The sequence below is a fragment of the Callithrix jacchus genome, chromosome 3, assembly GCF_049354715.1.
Source record: "Callithrix jacchus isolate 240 chromosome 3, calJac240_pri, whole genome shotgun sequence".
In the NCBI taxonomy this organism is placed as follows: Eukaryota; Metazoa; Chordata; class Mammalia; order Primates; family Cebidae; genus Callithrix; species Callithrix jacchus.
The window spans coordinates 40,622,185-40,641,159 of record NC_133504.1 but is presented as its reverse complement, the minus strand read 5'-3'; the positions used below and the strand labels follow the sequence as shown (position 1 = coordinate 40,641,159).

The 18,975-nt window shown below is 34.1% G+C and overlaps 1 protein-coding gene across 1 annotated transcript in view; it reads right to left on the bottom strand.

Annotated features, from left to right (window-relative positions):
• Positions 1-16,556, bottom strand: part of ASIC5 (acid sensing ion channel subunit family member 5) — a 46,688-nt gene extending 30,132 nt beyond the window's left edge. The window contains exons 1-4 of the mRNA XM_002745297.7: positions 16,423-16,556; positions 13,422-13,728; positions 3,110-3,347; positions 1,237-1,362 (exon numbers count right to left, since the gene is read on the bottom strand). Of these exons, the coding sequence (XP_002745343.3) occupies positions 1,237-1,362; positions 3,110-3,347; positions 13,422-13,728; positions 16,423-16,462 (711 nt within the window). The 5' untranslated portion in view covers positions 16,463-16,556. The remainder of the gene's footprint in view (positions 1-1,236; positions 1,363-3,109; positions 3,348-13,421; positions 13,729-16,422) is intronic.
• Between the last annotated feature and the right edge of the window lie 2,419 nt (positions 16,557-18,975).

The window sequence follows — 18,975 nt, the reverse complement described above, 5'->3', positions numbered from 1 at the left end:
ACCCTCTTCATTTTGCAATTAAAACCCCTGACCTTATGTAAAATTCAAATCTCTGTTTCTCCTGGCCCTTTTATAACCCTTTAAGAAACACTTAACTGTCTAGTCTGGAGAAATATATCAGTGTTACTTACTTATGGAACATTGCATTGAATTTGTAGATTTTCATTGCATTCTAAAAATATTTGGAAAATTCTAGTTTGTAAAAAATTTGATAATAACGTTTGAACTGACCATATGGCTAATACTTGAATGAGTCAAAAGTATTAATCAAATATATTACAAGTATGAGTAGGTATATTCATTAACGTTGGCAGTGTTACGTTTGGACAGAAAGAAAAATCTTGAATGGGATACAAAAGGAAGCTATGAAGAGTGCCTTACTGAAAATTCTTTAAAAGTAGCCAATGGCATCATTCACTTGGATTGGCAGGTGAGCATAGGTACACCAAGTTTATTTTTCATTTTTGTCATTAATTGTATGATTTTTGGATACTTGATTCATCAGCATTTCAGAATCCTCATTTATAAAACCATGATAGTAAAGTAGAATGCCTCTAAATGTGTAATATTAGAAGTGGTTATGCAAGACAGAAGGTCAGAATTAACCTAGGGTGGGAGCTATACCAGGAACCCTTGAAGATAACACCACTGCATTGCTTAGTTGTTTGAACATCTGCCTCCCAAGGCTAGACACTTAGAACTTATTAGGTCAATTACAGCTTTCCAAAAGCTAGGGTAGGACAGTCTATTTATATTATATTCTTTGTATAACAACTAGATTTTCTATCACTTTTCCAGATATACATTTTATGGTTTGTCATATATATATGTAGAGTTTTTTTCTAAAACACATTGTCATATTTACATAAACATAGTTCTAAAATTATTGTTAAATGCATAGAGTTTTCTTAAAATATCTATATACATTGCAACTTAGGATCTCTGGTTTTCCTTATTTTGTGGCATAAACATTTCCTGGAGTCATAGTAATTTAAGTAAGTAGGATAGCTAAAAATCTGCAGTTTATGCTTTCAAATTTTGTCTGTTTAATTTCTAAGTTAATAATTATATAAAATCCATATGAATCTAGACTAAATTAACAAAAATTGAAAAATATCCAATGTGTGGGAGCTATCGGAGCTATCTGACATGGCAAAATAGTCTGATCAAATTTGTTGAAACCCCCACCCGTTCTTGCTTGTCTTGAATCTGGCTAGGTTGAAGCAAATTCAGTACCTGATTCACATTGAAGAGCAGGCTCAAGCCTCTTCCAGAGACACTCACTTTTCTCTTTGTTTGGATAGTTTCACCATGATTAAAAGTAAAACAATTTCCATATTCAGTGAAGACATGTGCAAAATCCTCCAATATATAAATAAACCAAAAAAAAAAAACCATCAATTTGATAGTTTTGTCACTTCTAAAGTTTAATTACTATAACATTTTCTTCAAAAGTACAAATATCTAACAAGACTGCAGAAATATCAGAGAGATAGTCTGATTTATATGTATATACAATGATAGTTTTCTTTTTTCTGGTAATACGCATTTGTCAACTTGCATGTGATTATTTAAAGGAGACATTTACACATAAAATTAAGAACGTATTTCACAACATTTTAAAAAAATTACTTGTTTTATATTTTCCTAAAGATGTATGGAAACATGTTTTTCCCTGAAGTAGTGGAGCACTACTTCAGCATCCTTTCTTGGAGGGGCTATGCCTTCTGCAACCTGCATGTTCAGTGTGGCAGTCAATCACATAACTCCATTCCCTTGACCCTCCTTTTCCAGCCACTACAAAGGCATGCATGGGACACAAGTTGGGCCAAGCTTAAACCTCACCTTCTTGACTCTGTGGTTGGTTCAAGAATTGATATGTGTCCCAAGTAGAGCTGATCAGATTCTTTGATGAGATTATTAAGTGGATACTGGAGTGATAAACTCTGATAATGAAAGTCTAGGGGGAATCAGCAGCCATTCTGGCGAAGTGTAGGGAGAACTCATACAGAAAGAAGCCAACCAGAATTATGAGATGGAAACAAAGTCAGAATCTTAAAGATAGTCTTGGAGTCCATTGGCTTAGCATTTTCTGAAGCCAGACCTACTCTTGGAGTTCCCGCTTAATAAAGCTGACTCATTACTTTTACATTTCAGTTTACTGTAACAGAAATGGGATTCTGTAATATGCAACTGAAAAAGTCATCCCTAAAATGAAATTTCTTGGTGGTAAGTTAAACATGTTGGTAAATAAAAACAGCATAGGAAAGCTTATTTTCCAAATTAAGAGTTTAGACCAGAACCTCACCTCTGTGAAGTGTCTCTCAGGCATTACTTTACTGCTTACTGTGTGCTAAGATGGCCTACCAAAAAGATAAGAAATTGTAACCCAGAACCAAGAATTTCTGAAGTTCCTTAGACTCCCTTAACAACCCAGGCTACAGAATTGCTGATACAAGAAATATGGCATCAAATTGCCTACATACTTCCTTGTTGATAGATTACAGATATATCTAGTACTTTATCTTAAATGTAGATTCATTTTATAAATAATAACATAATTTTGTATTTGTTATGCATTTGTGTTGTATTTGTACTTGTTATGAGTGAATGTATATTATATATAATTATGTTATTATATATAATATATAATTAAAGTGTATATAATGTTCATAGTTAAATGCTGGAGTCCTCTTGTTTTCTATAGCCTCTAATGCAATACCGAAAGAATAAAAGCAGAGTGATGGATACTTGGTGATTATAAAAATGCTATGTTGGAATAGATTGTTTGTTGATAAGTGAAAAAAATTAAAATACCCTTTTGTGTTAAATTGTTTTTATTTTGGAAGGACTATACTACAAGAAAGGCAATAAAGTTTTCTCTTTTCTTTCTTTTCTTATCTAAATGCTTGAAAGAGGAAATTTGTCTCATGTATTCCATACCCCCGATATCATCCCGATATCATAAGGCTGAGCTAGTGAAATAGAATCTTTAAGCAAATTTGGATTGATTCACCATGGGAGTAAATGCTGTGGGAGCTCAATGTGAAACAGTACAGTAAAATAATTTATTACTTTAATTGTAGTTGAAGAAATAGCAACTCGTTACCTTTGGGCTACACGGCTTTCCAAAAAAATCACAGTCCAACAAAGTGCTATTGTTGAGATAAAAACCTTTGTTCCTGATAAATTCTGCAATGCTGAAGTTTTGGTGACTTGCAACAAAATCAGTAGCTTCTCTAGAGTCAGTGGAATTGGCAGTAATTTCTCGAAGATGGAGGACTTTGGATACAATGTGCCATAAGAAAATAATAACACCAAATTTGGCTACAGCATCTGTTTGGAACCTATTAGCAGGAATGAAGGCAATAGTTAGAATAATGAAAACTTGTAATTTTCTAGAAGACAGAGACCAACATCTAGATTCTATTAGCTTCTTCTTATCTTCTATACTCTCCCTTATTTGCAAGACATTTAAGCAAAATCTGATTCCTTAGAGGTCTTTGACCCATTTGCAATTAATCTTGGATTTGAACATGTGGTTTTTTTTTTTTTTAAAGAAAGGAAGAAGAAGAAAGAATGAAATAGAGAAAGAAAGAAAAAGAGAAAGAGGGAGAGAGAATGGGAATCTTGCTCTATTGCCCAGGCTAGAATGTAGTCTAAAAATGGGTATTAAAAACCTCTTTTATGCCAAAAATGTACTTAATAATGGAGAAAGAAGGAATAAGGGAGGAAAATAACAAATAAGCAGCCAACCAATATTTTATTTAAACCTGTGAAATGCTATGCAATTGTTGAGGAGTGATTTACTTCCAATTGTGTGGTCACTTTTAGAATAGGTGTGATGTGATACTGAGAAAAATGTATATTTTGTGGATTTGGGGTGGAGAGTTCTGTAAATGTTTATTAAATTTACTTTTTCCAGGTCTGAGTTCAAATCCTGGATATCCTTGTTAATTTTCTGTCTCATTGATCTGTCTAGTATTGACAATGTAGTGTTAAAGTCTCCCACTATTATTGTGTGGGAGTCTTAAGTCTCTGAACATGTGGTTTCATTTATCTAGACTATTCCCCAGACCTTGATCTGGATGTCACCTAATGGAGCTTCAAGATTCAATTTAAAGGAAGAGGTGGAATTGTTAAGAGTGCATTTAGGAGTCAAATTTCCTGTATGTGGCCGTGTCCTGTGTTGGCTTAGCTAAATTCGAACTACATTTCCCAGCATTCCCATCTTGTATATATGTGAATTTCACTGTTGTGCAGGAGCTGTGGTAGCTCACACACATCCATCTACTGACTCAACTTGCTGTTATCAGGCAGCAGCTGGGACCACAGCTCTTCCAGCTCTTTTGTGACCTATTTCTTCAGCTTCTTCAAATACTGGGTTAGGTAAAAGTGCAACCTGGTAAAGATGACAGCTATCCTACAGGTCACCCACACTATAAAGATTGGAGGTAGTGAAAAAGAGACTTACATTTCTAGATTGTATGTTTCCCCCGCTTCATATCTATTTTCTCTTATAACTGCTGGCCCTTCTGACTTCAGTCCCAGCACTAGAAACAGGCGAAAAACTTAGACTGCTTAACCAGCTAGTACAACAAAGTGGGGCTTAATCCCTAGAAAAAAGCCCTTTATTCTGTCATTCACCGTGATTCTGTTTCTCCAGTTAGGTTCTAATTGTTACAACCACTTACTGGTATAACTTAACAAATTTTTTAAATTTCCCTGTGACTTAAGTTTCTTCTCTTGCAAAATCTGTATATATTAATATAACCCACCTCAAAGTGTTATTTTAATGATAACATTAATTGTTTTTCTTAACATTTTTAGACAGCTGCCTGAAATATAGTGAGTGTTAGGTAAGTATTTATTAAAGAAATGACTCATTCTGGCAACCAAAGCAGAAGTAATCTATGTAACTTGATGACTGTATCATTTTCTGATTCTCTTATCTTGTGGGTAATTTTGCCTTGCATTCCATATGGTTCTTTATTTGCATGCCTTCCATTCCTTTACAAACGTGATCAGGCCTTTCATATTTTGGATATTATACATTTTGAAACTGAACAAATGTTCTCTACTTGAATTGACTGCTAAAAGCATAGAACAGAAAGTATATTCCACTCTTGGTAAGTATATGGGATATGTGGTTTGTGTGTCATGCCTGAACCTCTTTTGTGTCGCAGATTTTGTTTTCATTTTCCTTTATATTATCTTATCTTGTTTAATATATAAATATATATGTATATATATGTGTGTGTGTATATATATGTATACATATATAGAGAGAGGGAGAGAGAGAGAAGGAAATAAAAATATTTACTCTAAAATATATTTTTTTGACATATTTGGAAATGGCTGCCACAGGGTCCATAACAGAAGAGGACTTGCAGAGGCGTCTTTTAGGTCTATATGTCTTTTATGAGGAAAATTTGCATCTGTAGAATACGTCCATTAATGCAGCCAGGCCTCCTATTGCTAGACATTTGCTAGGTGTAGGAGAGATTGAGATTCCAATACCTTTAAAAGTCTAAAAAAAAACATTTGCCATCTCTCCTTTCTGAAGAAGTCTTCTCTATAGCAAGGTCACCTTTGCCAGTCAAGCCTCTTCCTTTCTCCCTTCTATAACCTGTATAACCTGTCTTGTCATTAAAACCTACTTTTGGCAATTCTCTGAGCCTGCATTCTTTCTATAATATCAAGATGGTAAATAAGCCTCTGTATCTGTTTGGCATGTTGGGCTTCATTCTGAAGGCTCATGTGTATACACATTAAATATCATTATAAGCCTTTTCTTCTGTTAATCAATCTGCCTCGTGTCACTGACTTCTCAGCAAATCTTTAGGGGGCCAATATCCATCGCCCTCACAATATATACATATCATTTTTCTTTCAAATTCAAGTCATATTAAATCCTTTCTCAATCAAGGTAGGACATACACAAAAATAGAGAAACAACCTCAAGCCAACATTACATACCCTATAAAAAATGAAAAACTGTTTACATAGTCAACATCTAATATTATAGCTTACTTAACTGACTCTGATCTTTGCAAAGCCAGTCCAGACGCTAAAACTCTATATATGTATATAGCCACCTCTGACTTCCTGATTCCAAGGCTCTCTTAGTTGTCTGTCATGGTGGTATTCTGTCTAACTACAGTACATCTAATAACCTTGCTTTCCTTGGTCAAAAATATTTCTTGGATCTTTAAGGAATTAAGAGTTTACATCAGCAAAAGATTTTGGCAGAAGCACAGTGTAAACCCTATATACCTTAAAGCTACTTCGGGTTTCCAACTCCCCTTAACTGACAGGTTCCCAAAAATCTGCTCCTACAACTGTGAAACCTTGCACAGGCGGAGCCAGTACTCCCTGACACATGTTCATTGGATTATATTCAAAATGATTATGCAGAGAAATAAAGGAATTACTATACATGTGGGAGGAATGAATACAATCTACAAAAAGGTTAAATAGGAGGGCATCTTAAAATATTGTTAAGCTTTTTAAAATTTTACTAATAATATTTGAGATCATGAGAGTAATTTATATACATGAATTAAATGTAATAAAGCCTAACAATACTGGGACCAAGGAAGAAAATTTTTCTTTTGAGAGATATTGTTTTGCATAAAACAAAAGTATTTTGCACTGTGTTTATTTTCAATTTTATTTTATTTTTTGAGACAGGATCTCAATTTGTTGCCCAGGTTGGAGTGCATTGGCATGAACATGGCTTATTGCAGTATTGAACATCTGGGCTCAAGTCATCCTCCCACCTCAGCCCCCAACATAGCTGGGACTACAGGTGTGCACTGTCATGCCGAGCTAATTTTTGTATTTTTTGTAAAGACAGAGTTTTACCATGTTGCCTAGCCCGGTTTCAAATTCCTGAGCTCAACAAATCTGTCTGCCTTGGCCTCCCAACGTGCTGGGACTACAGGCATTAGCCACTGCATCTGGCTTATTTTCAATTTTAATTTGAACTTCAAAACTCAGAATTCTAAGTTCTCCTTTCAAAAACCTTGCTTAGCTAGAATTTGCCTTACTCTTTAACCCACCAGTTACAAGCCTAGTAGAATAAAATAACAGTAAAAATATATTAATTTGTTTAAACAATTTAACATCTGGTAACCCATTATCATATCTGTCCTTATGCATAATAATGGTTCTAAATGTGCTTCCCTAAATTATATGACCAAAATGAGTAAGTTTTCTCTAAAATCCAAGTTGATGCCTGACTCAGGCCTTATGTGAGTCCTGCTGAAACAGATCCATTTCTCATATTTATAAGAAATGTACATTTTACAGATAATTTTGTGGAGAAGAAAAATGAGGAACACTGTCTGCCTTTTGTATTCTTCTTTGAACAAATGTTAACGTCTTACTATTCTCTAACTAATAAAACCTTTAATATGTCTTTATATTTATATGAGAAACAATGATTTTTACCTTCAGTTGAAAGCCCTGAACAATTTTTTTCTTGCATCAAACAAATTTGAAATAAACAAAAAAAAAAAAATCACAGTGATTATAAACATGAAGACCCAGTACCTGAGTTACTCATAAACGAGGGATCAAACAGCATCAGTAATCACTATATTCAGTCATTATTTCTGATTTTAGTGGAAGAAATTAAATTCTGAAGTTTTTTCATCAAATGAATAAAAATTTTTGATGTATTTTGTGATAAAGATATTTTAGTGAAAATTTCAGGCACAAAGACATTTGAAAAGTGCTAGAATGATACCAAAAAATCAAGTCACAAAACATTATTACAATTTCTGGAATTTTTTGTGAAATGTGACTTTTTATGAATTTTTGCCAGTGGTATTCTTAGGGGCTTGTCTTTCTGTTTGTATAACCATTGCTTCATGTGAAAAGAACCTTTTAAAAACTAAAATTAATAAGTATTCTTTAATCAACTACAAGTAAGACTAATCAGGCTGTGCTATGGAACATGAATACATGGATAAAGTTAATTTTGATGAAGTTGTTGACAAATATTCATAAAGAAAGGCTAAAAATGGAAACACAATGCTATTATTTACTTCTGTGTAGAACCAAAGAAAATGACTGAGGTGAGCCTCAATCATTTTAGAGGTTTATTTTGCCAAGGTTGAGGATGAGCCTAGGGAAAAGAAACAAAATCAGAGAAATATCTGTGATTCATGCTTTTTCCAAAAAGGGTTTGGGGACAAAATATTTAAAGAGAAAAGAGTGGGCAGTAGGGGGAAAAGGAAGAACAGAAAGGGGAAGGTAAATAATAGGAGCAAGCAGTTGCATGCTTTTGAAGCTTTGATCAATTTCACTAAATTTACATTTTACCTGTGAAAGGAGTGGGTGGAGGAATAGTTAACTATTGTTTGCCTAGTGCTTAGTGAATCTTTATTTCTATATAAGATTAAGTAAACACAGAGTAGAGGAAGAAGTCAAACATGCATTTCCCTTAGGCGAGTGGAGGGATGACTTCTAGTTCTGCCTTTGTCCTGCACCTGTGAAGATAAGCTGTTGATTTGTTTTCTCAGGGTGAAATTCAATAGAACTCCATTTTAAGGTAAGGATGTTGGGGCTCACAAGAGATTTCCTATGAGAAAATTGTAAGAGGGGCCCTCTGAGATGGTATGTACCTTCTATCTTTGTGGTTATCTATTCCAGAACAAAATGGGAAGCAGTCGTGTGAGACTCAGTCCCCATGCTTAACTTTTCCCTTTGGCGTAGTGAGTGGGGGTCCTGAGATTTTATTTTACTTTCATGACTGGAACAGATTTAAAAAGCTTTTTCTGGTTTTTTAAAAAAATACATTAGTGCCCAGAAAGTATTAATGCATTACTTTTTCTTATTTTTTATATTATTTTATTTTTTAACATTTGTATTGACATGAATATACATAGGCCATTTTTATTATTTGTGTGATTTCATGACTATTTCCAAAACTAATTTTGTTGTATAGAGGAGGGGGTTATTAAAAAACGATCTCTGACATACACTGGGTATAGGCTCCTGTACTGATTGTGAAAAGTGAACCCATTCTGATAACCCAAAGTCACTTGGCAAAGTTTCCTCATCTTAGGTGTCCGTTTTCTACTCACAAAGTGGTTTAACAAGAAGAGTATAGAAATTGGGATCTATCAGCAGACCTCTTTCCAGTTTCTAACTTATTAAACTCTAAGTAAATTACAGTGCTAAGCTTTATTTTTTTTTCAAGTGAATTGGAGACAATGCAACTTAAAACAATGGTCTTCAAACTAGAATGTGCATATGTCTGAGTGTTCTCCTGCACAGAGAATTTTACAGAAATACATTTTCCCATCCTCTTTCCACAGTGGTTCTTCTCCCATATATAAAAAAGTGTTAACCTGTTACCCATCACAAATCTTACCATAGAATGTATACTGGTATATAACAACCTCAGGGCTCCTAACATAGGCATACAAATTATATATTGCTTAAGACTCCTTTAAGAATTAATCAAAGCTCCTAAAATCTCATCTTGCCCTGCCATACACATATTCATAGCTAGGGTAAAGTTTGGTGTTAGATAGAAAGTATTCGGCCCTTGCTTAAGAGTGAATTGACAAAGTCTTAAGTAGAATAATAAAACTTGTTATTTTAAATGTAACTGAACTATTTGTTAGGACTTCCAGATTTTTGGTTATTTAAATACAGTCCACAGATGAAAATTTTAAATGATTTCTACAGGTGTATTTTAGTCAATAAAGTAGTTAAAATTTTATGTAAATATATGAAATATTTATTCCTATTACAGTAAATCCTTATCCTGTTTCATCTCATAAATATGATAATATGTAATATGTTTGTGATAATATAATTTGATATAAAATGTAACATTTTTCATCTCCTAAATATAATAAATATACTTAGGATTATGGCTAACAATGTAGACATATGCAAGTTGCATATAAAAGTTGTATATATAAAATATACAGCTTTTCAAATTTTGTTTAGATAGCATGTTAACTAAAATGTTTGAAGATCATTGGCTCTAAGAACTAGAAAATATCTTGAGTTATTTTCCTGATGTGTCATTAATTTGCTGAGTAATGCTGAGTATTACGTTTACATTGGGAATCCAAATTATCTATCTATTAAATTTGACTTTGGGAGTTGGAGATATCTCTAATGCCTATACACTGATATTGTCTTAGTTCTTTGTTCCCAAGGAAGAATAATTTTCTTTTCTTTTTTTTTTTTTTGAGACGGAGTTTTGCTCTTGTTACCCAGGCTGGAGTGCAATGGCGTGATCTCAGCTTACCGCAACCTCCGCCTCCTGGGTTCAGGCAATTCTCCTGTCTCAGCCTCCTGAGTAGCTTGGATTACAGGCATGCGCCACCATGCCCAGCTAATTTTTTGTATTTTTAGTAGAGACGGGGTTTCACCAGGTTGACCAAGATGGTCTCGATCTTTTGACCTCGTGATCCACCTGCCTCGACCTCCCAAAGTGCTGGGATTACAGGCTTGAGCCATCGTGCCCGGCCGAATAATTTTCTTATAATTAAGAATTTTCCTGTTCTACCATTATAGCCTCTAAAATATTAAATCTTTTTTTTTTGTTGTTGGTCCAGGTACTTGTTATATCTGATTTAGGATATACTATCATTTTTTAAAAATGTCATCTAACACAAAAGTTGTAATCATTGATTTGAGATTTGAGTTACGCAAAATGGATTAGGTTTTCATACCAAAAGTTATAGAAGTACTTAGATCATAGGCTATTAGAGATTTTTGAACATCTTTTTGTTTTTAATTTAGCTGTTTACAGTTACTACTTTCCCTGTAAGCACTGGTTTAGCTGCATCCTATAAGTTTAGTGTGTTGTGTCTTCATTTTCATTCATCTGAAAGTATTTTCTAATTTTCTTTGTGATTTCTTCTTTGACTTGTTTGTTATTTAGGTGTGCATCGATTAATATATACACATTTGTGAATATCCCAATTTTATTTTCATTATTGACCTCTAATTTCATTCTATTGTGATTGATAAATGAATAATTTAAAATATTTTAACCTATTTTATTTTGTATGTGGTCTTGAAAATGTGCACATGAGAAGAATGCATATTTTGCTGTTGTCCAGTAGAGCGTTCAAAAGATATTTGCAAAGTCTAGTAGGTTTACAAGGATATTTAAGTCTTTTGTGTCTTCTATTTCCTTGTTTATTCTCTCTCAATTTATTCTATTGATTACTGAAAGTGGGGTATTGAAAAATCTAACTACGTAGGTTAACATATCTTCCTAATAGACTGATCACTTATGCAACATAAAATGACCATTTTTTTAAATGTCAAGTAACGTAGATTGCTTTAAAGTCTATCTTGTCTGAGATTAGGATATCTACTCCAGCTTTCTGATGGTTGACACACCTTTTTCCATTCTTTTACTTTTTACCTATTTGCATCTTCAAATCTAAATTGTGTCTTCTATACACAGCATATAGTTGGATCTTTCTAAAATAATCTATTCTGATAACCTCTGCCTTTTGATTGGATTGTCTAATCCATTCCAATTTAATTATTAATATAGTTAGATTTGCATCTACCATTTTACTTTTTGTTTTCTCTGTGTCTTAAATATATTTAGGACAACATTTTGTCCTAAATATACCTTGGCTTGTGGCAGGATTATATCAATCTCTACTTCTATTTCACATGGCCTTTTTCTGCTGTATCTCTGTGTGTTCTCACCTCTCCTTATAAGAACTTTAGTCTTTGGATTTAGGGCTCATCCTAAAGCAGTATAACCTCAACTTATCTAATTATATTCTTAATGACCCAATTTTTAAATATGATCACTCTGAGATTCCAGTAGACTTGAATTTGAGGAGATCCTCTATAAACTTTTGCTTTTTAAAAGAAAAGTTTATGTTTTAAAATAAATATTTTTCCACAGGGTTGGTTTTGGATCACTCTGAGGTTCCAGAAGACTTGAATTTGAAGATATACTATTTAAATGTTTGCATTTTTAAAGAAAAGTTTGCTTCTTAAAATAAATACTTTTTCACCAGTTATGATTAGTTTTGGAGGAGATAGAGTGTATGGACTTCCTCACTTTGCCATTCTGGAAGTAATGTCTACATTCTCTTTCAATCAAGGATAACTGCAACCTATCGTTGTTTTTGTTAGAACACATGCTACTTAAAATAGTGAGGCAATAGTATTGAAAATGATTTTTTTGGGGGAAAAGATTGATTTGTTTTGACTTTTTAGGACCTTAATACATGTCTTGAGTTCTTGAAATACTGACAATCATACCAATGGGCTGTATGTAACATCTACAATATATTGAGCACCGGTTCTAGAAGTCCCCATAGGAATGAAACACAATAGAGTACTTATCACCTTTTCTGATGTAACAACAAATGTATAAAGTAGATGATATTATCTCATTTTCTAAATAGAAAAATCAACACTAAGAAGGCTGAGTGACTTGCCTAATTAAGTAATGTGTCTTAAGAAGGCTTCCCTTCCCAGCAAAAATCCTGTGTGTGATCTTTTAGGCTTCACCACAGGCAATTACAAAGCTTTGCCTGAAGCCTAGTGGTGAACAGTTGCTCTCATCTAAGAAGACTTGTTGTACAGTCAATGGACTACAGTTTTCTGGAATGAGTTGCAGTCAAGGACTCAAGACAGTGGCAGTAGATCATTGAATCAAATGTAACTCTCTTCTGAGCTCAGGGCTCTGTGCAACTGCACTGATCACAGACCCATGGAGTTAGCCTTGCCTCTGCTATGTTAAATAGCTCATCATGTACGCTAGAAAATTTTGTATCTTCATGTGTTTGTACAGGAGTTCTCTCTTCCAGTTCTTCAAGCCACATAGAAAGCTCTAGTCATCTTTTAATTCCCAGATTTCCATAACATCCAAGATGTAGACTATTAATCTGATCTGTGGGATTTCAGAGCCCTTGCACATTGTTTTATTTTATTATGTAATTACCATATTGCACTGTGATTGTTGATGTTTCTCTTTTCTGCTAATTAATGAACTTCTAATGTGTAGGGATCAAGACGTTTACATTGGTCCAGGCGCAGTGGGCTCATATCTATAATTTCAGCACTATGGGAGGCCAAGGAGAGTGGGTTGATTGAGCCCAGGAGTTTGAGAACAGTCTGGGCAATGTAGTGAAACCCCACCTCTTTTACATCTATCTAATGACAGGATTTGGAATGTTACCTAGAATACAATTGTGGAAGGGAGAAAGAAAAGACAGAAAATAAGTGAAAGAAGAAATTAATAAACATCTTTGCTCCCTTAAATTTGTACTCTTAAGTGCAATTTAAGAACTCCAGTGGTTTTACTATGTTAATTTCCACATGAGCAAAATTTTTATCAGTCATCCAAGAAAGATTATGCTAGTAAATTGATACAAACAAATTATTTTTTAAAAAGTACTTTTTACCTGTTCAAATTACAAAATGTTACAGCTGGGAACTCCATCTTTTCCACATACTGAACCTCAATAGATGTTGTGGTTGGCCATGTGAAGTAGTTGACCAAGCGACTGTAGATCTGCCATATCACAAGTGAGACTGAGCCCAGGACCACCACCAACCAGAGCACCTTGCGAATTTTGCTCCGGTTCTGAACAATATTGTGTACCCCATGAAAGGAAGTGGAGATGGCAAAGTCATGGTCAAACTTCTTTCGGTCAGTGGGAGATGGCAGCGGTTTCTTTGAAAGGCAAAGCTTTATCTTTTCTAAGAATCCTTAAGGTTTTGCCCATAAAATAATTAAACAAAAAAAGTAATTAGTCACAAAACCTTAATGCTATCTGTAGAAAAAAAAACACAACTTACATAAATTTAAACAGGCGATTCTTTTTATGTCTAATTCATAGAAACTAAATATTCATCTTTTGTTGCATGATTTATTCAGGAATGAAGAAGTGTAAGTGTTGGCTACATGAGTTTATAGAGAAGATGCTAATGCTATTCATAGAATGCCTATTATTAATTTAAATGTGTTAGTAGCATGATATTAATATTTGACTTCCAGCTTTAAAAATCAATCTACCTTCAATGGGTTGGTTACAACAACTCATAAACTTTAAATATTAACTCTTATTTTTAAAATGCTCTTTCTCTCTGAAAGTCCTCTAGAAGTCATGAACAAAATCAGGTTGATTCCTCTGATAGTCATAAATGTGGCTAAAAGTAATCTGTTCTTAACTAATGATTGTCCTATGATGGTATAATGTATGGTAAATGTAAATTTCATTCTTGTGTTCTTTAATGTACAATTATTTTAGTTCTTGTTCCTCATTTAGTCAGAATGTTTAGTATTCAGTTCTAGTATTAGTTAAGCAAACTATTTTCAACCTCTTCAGGGAATGAATTCATCCTTTCAAGTCTATCAGGAATCAATCAATAATATTTATTGATATTCATTGGTAAGAACCAGGGAAGGTAACACTATATTTTTTGGCAATATATAATATGTTCAAATTTTCTTTTGATTAAATTTCTTTCCATTCATTCATAGAAGAAGAGGCAAAGAATCCCTCTGTTGAGGGAAAGGTGCAATACAGTTAAAAGCATGAGATGGGCTTCACAATGGAAGATCACGCTTCTGACCCATTCCTTTCCTCTTATAACCTGCACAATTTTAGCCAGGTTTCTTAGTCTTATACCTTTTCTGTCAAATGGCAGCAATGGTATCTGGCTTATGAGTTTGTAGTATTAAATATGAAAATATCTGGAGAGAGCATAGTACATTATTTAGATCATGATAAGTACTTAAGGATATTAGATATTTTTATTATTCTGCTAATTTAGTGTGATGTGGTAAATAGTAAAATATTCAGGAATTTTAAAATACTTTAAAAGAATCTTAAAAATTAGTTATTCAATGAGAACTCATGGACACAGGGAGGGGAACATCACACACTGGGGACAGTTGAGGGTGGGGTTTAGGGAGAGGGATACCATTAGGAGAAACACCTAATGTAGATGATGGGTTGATGGGTGCAGCAAACCACCATGGCATGTGTATACCTGTGTAACAAACTTGCACATTCTGTATGTGTACCCCAGAGCTTAAAGTATAATAAAAAAATTAGTACTTCATGGCTTTATATATGTTCATAACTAGGTGAATTAACTTTTATATCCTTTGCCAAAAATAATACTTTTTGAATACCTATATTCAATACTACTATTGAATATAGGACCTATATTCAAAATAATACTACTTGAATACCTATATTCAAAAAGTGTTATTACTCATAAGAAGTTTCAATCTCCACTTATTTTTCAAACATTAATACAACATAAATAACCAATTAGCTAAGCTTTTTATTTAGTTATAGGACATATGCTGTAAAAAGGTGTCTATTAATATTTTCTAAGGAATATTTCATTCACTCACAAATTATATTTTGATTATTTTTACAAATTATATTATGATTATTATTCACTCAGCAAGAGAGCTTGTATCATTATGATTAGCTGGACATTAGACTAAAATCTTAGAATAGCACCCTCATTAATTTTTTTAGTATAAAATTAATGAACATGTATCAAGTAACTGGCATAATCCCAGAGAAAAATCAGAAACAAGAAAAAAGTTATTGTTAGTAATTAGCAAAATATAATTAAATATGCTCATTTGTATATTTGGTCATGAATTGCAAACACATGTGAAGAATTTATTCTGATAAAAGAATAACTCAGTCTCTGGATAACTTGTCCCTTCCTACAATAGGGATCAAAGCCATTAGAAGGGAAAGACTAATCTAGTGACTAGTTACAGACAAGCAAAGTATGGCTGGTTGCAAGCATTACCCAAAAATAAATAACTTTCAAGTTTGTCTGTCAAAAATCAGCCCATATAATATAGAGCTAATCCTTGACAATTGGTTTGGAGTTGCTGGAATATTATCTGCTATTTTCTAGTGTTTTAAGAGAGCTTTTTTTGTGTTAATGTTTTAGGTGAATGTATGGCTGTTAGGAAGATTAGAATTGGTTTAATAAGTGGTCCTCTAGTTTGCAAAGCAGAAACTTCTTACTTTCCTGACTGACGTACATACAGTGTAATTATCACAAGTAGAGCTTGCTGATCAACATAGAAGCACTTGAGGAACATTGAACAAGTTTTATTTTATTTTAAAAATAGAACCTGCAGACCCATGATAAATAGAAACCAAAAGAAACAAAACAAACGAAAGCAGATTCTTGCATATAGTGGTATTTAAAAACCATTTTGAGTCCCTCATACAAACTACTTTTTCCTAAGTAACTAACACTATTTATTTTTTAAACTTATATTACTTGTATTGTGTTAAATTAATACTGGAAATCAAAGTTCCCAAATGAAGAAAAAAAATCCCTTTCTCTTTTTTTTATTTCTGGCCTCTAGAAATGAAAATTATTACTGCTCTGAGGAGTTCACTCTTTACTCACCTTTCTCAGCATATACTTTTGATTTTTCCGTCTGCTCCATTTGTGATTTCAGTTAAGTGAGAGTCCTCAAGGTAATCCAATTTTCATCAATAACAATATTCATTTTGTGGCCTTTATATAAAATACAGCAGTTGAGGTTGTAAAACATGAAGGCAATTAAAATGTTTGTGTTGCTATGTTTTGCCTCATAAAGCACATAGTCTGAAAACCAGAAACGTTGACAGAACCAGGTATGGGCATTTGTGGACTGATGAGAAGCTAACCCAGAGTGAAAAGCAAAAGTGTCATTAGGAATCCATTTTCTCACAGTTAAAGTAACAATTCCTATCAAATATCTGTAGTTTAACAGGGGCCCCTGACCACGCTAGTTGACACTCGGATGACTCACCTAGGACAATCTTTGTAGCTTTTCTTTTTACCTTTGTCTTTATTCAACTTTGAATTAAAACGCAGCTGGAATACATTTTTTGTGTGGGAAAGGTGTCTTCCCTTGTTGATGTCTCTTTCTGAGTAACAAGCTGTTTCTATTAGAAATAGCCAATAAATATAACAAAATAAAACACCGAAAAATATCTACTTAGAAAGAAATGATTACTAAAAGCAAACAACTTACTAAAACATGCAGGCGAATTATTTTTTATATAAACACTTTTGGAAACTTGTTAAAATTTATTATATCAAATAATAAACTGAAGAATGTGCATTATTGTGCATAAATGGCACCATCTCTTGATGGAACACAGTGATTGCATGTATCTCTACTTAATGGAGCTTGTTAGAGTCACCATTTTATAAGCATCTAACCATTAATCATTAATATAGTTACATATATTTGAAAACTTGTAAATTCAACACTATAAGTACAAACTAGTCTTATATGGAGGCAAAATAATTCCAAGTGATGTAAGTAAAGAACCTGGCTAGAGGTCCCCATTCATTACAGTAAAGATTTCAGGAATAGGATTAATTTCATGATATATAAATTTCTCCATTAAAGAGCTCTTCTTTGAGGTTAAATTTATATATCAGTCTATTCTCACACTGCTGATAAAGACATACTGTAGATTGGATAATTTCTAAAGAAGTTTAATTGACTCACAGTTCCACATAGCTGGGAAGGCTGCACAATCACAGTGGAAGGTGAAAGAGGAGCAAAGTTACATCTAACATGGTGGCAGGCAAGAGGGTTTGTGTAAGGGAACTTCCTTTCATTAAACTATCAGATCTCATGAGACTTTTTCATTATCATGAGAACAGCATGGGAAAGACCTGCCCCCATAATTCAATTAACTCCCACTAGTTCTCTCCCACAGCACATGGGAATTATGGGAGCTATAATTAAAGATGAGATTTGGGTGGGGACACAGCCAAACCATTTCATTCTGCCCCTACCCACTGCCAGAGCTCATGTCCTCACACTGTTCAAAACGAATCATGCCTTCCCAAAAGTGCTTCAAGTCTTAATTCATTTCAGCATTAACTCAAAATTTCACAGTCCAAAGGCTTATCTGAGACAAGACAAATCCTTTCTGTCTAGGAGTGTGTAAAATCAAAAGCAAGCTAGTTACTCCCTAAGTACAAGGAGGTACAGGTATTAGGTAAATACACCCATTTCCAAATGAGAGAAATTGGCAAAATCAAAGGACTACCAGGCCCATGCAAATCTAAAATCCAATAGGGCAGGCATTAAACCTTAAAGTTCCAAAATGATCCCCTTCTACTCCATGTTTCACATCTAGGTCATGCTGATGCCAGAGGTGGGCTCCCATGGCCTTGGGTAACTCCCTCCTGGCTGCTTTCATAGGCTGGCATTGAGTGCCTGTGGCTTTTCCAGGTGCATGGTGCAAGCTGTTGGTAGATGTAACATTTTGGGGTCTGGAGGACAGTGGCCCTCTTCTTACAACTCCACTAGGGAATGTCCCAGTGGGGACTCTGTGTGGGGGCTCCAACCCCACATTTTCCTTCTGCAATGCTGTAGCAGAAGTTCTCCATGATGGCCCTGCCCCTGCAGCAAACTTCTTCCTGGACATCCAGACGTTTCCATACATTCTCTGAAATCTAGGCAGAGATTCCCAAATCTCAATTCTTGACATCTGTGCACCTCAGGCTCAACACGTAGAAGCTGCCAAGGATTTTTGAATTGCACCCTCTGAAGCCGTGACCTGAGCTGTGCCTTGGCCCCTTTTAGCCATGGTTGAAACAACTGGGACACAGGACACCAAGACCCTAGGCTGCACATAGCAGGGGTATCCTGGTCCCAGCCCACAAAACTTTTTTTTTCTCCTAGGCTTCTGGGCCTGTGATGGGAGGGACTGACATGTTCTGAATATATTTTCCCCATTGTCTTGGTGATTAACAAATAATAAAATGAAAGAAAGCTTCTTCTTAATTTTATTTCCTCAAATTTGTCCCTATCTTCTATAATATTAAAAAAAATTATTTGCTCTTTCTCACACAAACCAGTAACTCCTAATCTCTATATTACTTTAAAATGAACTTTTAAACACCTTTCTCCTTTTCTCTTTAGCTTTGAAAGTACTTCATTCTCACTTC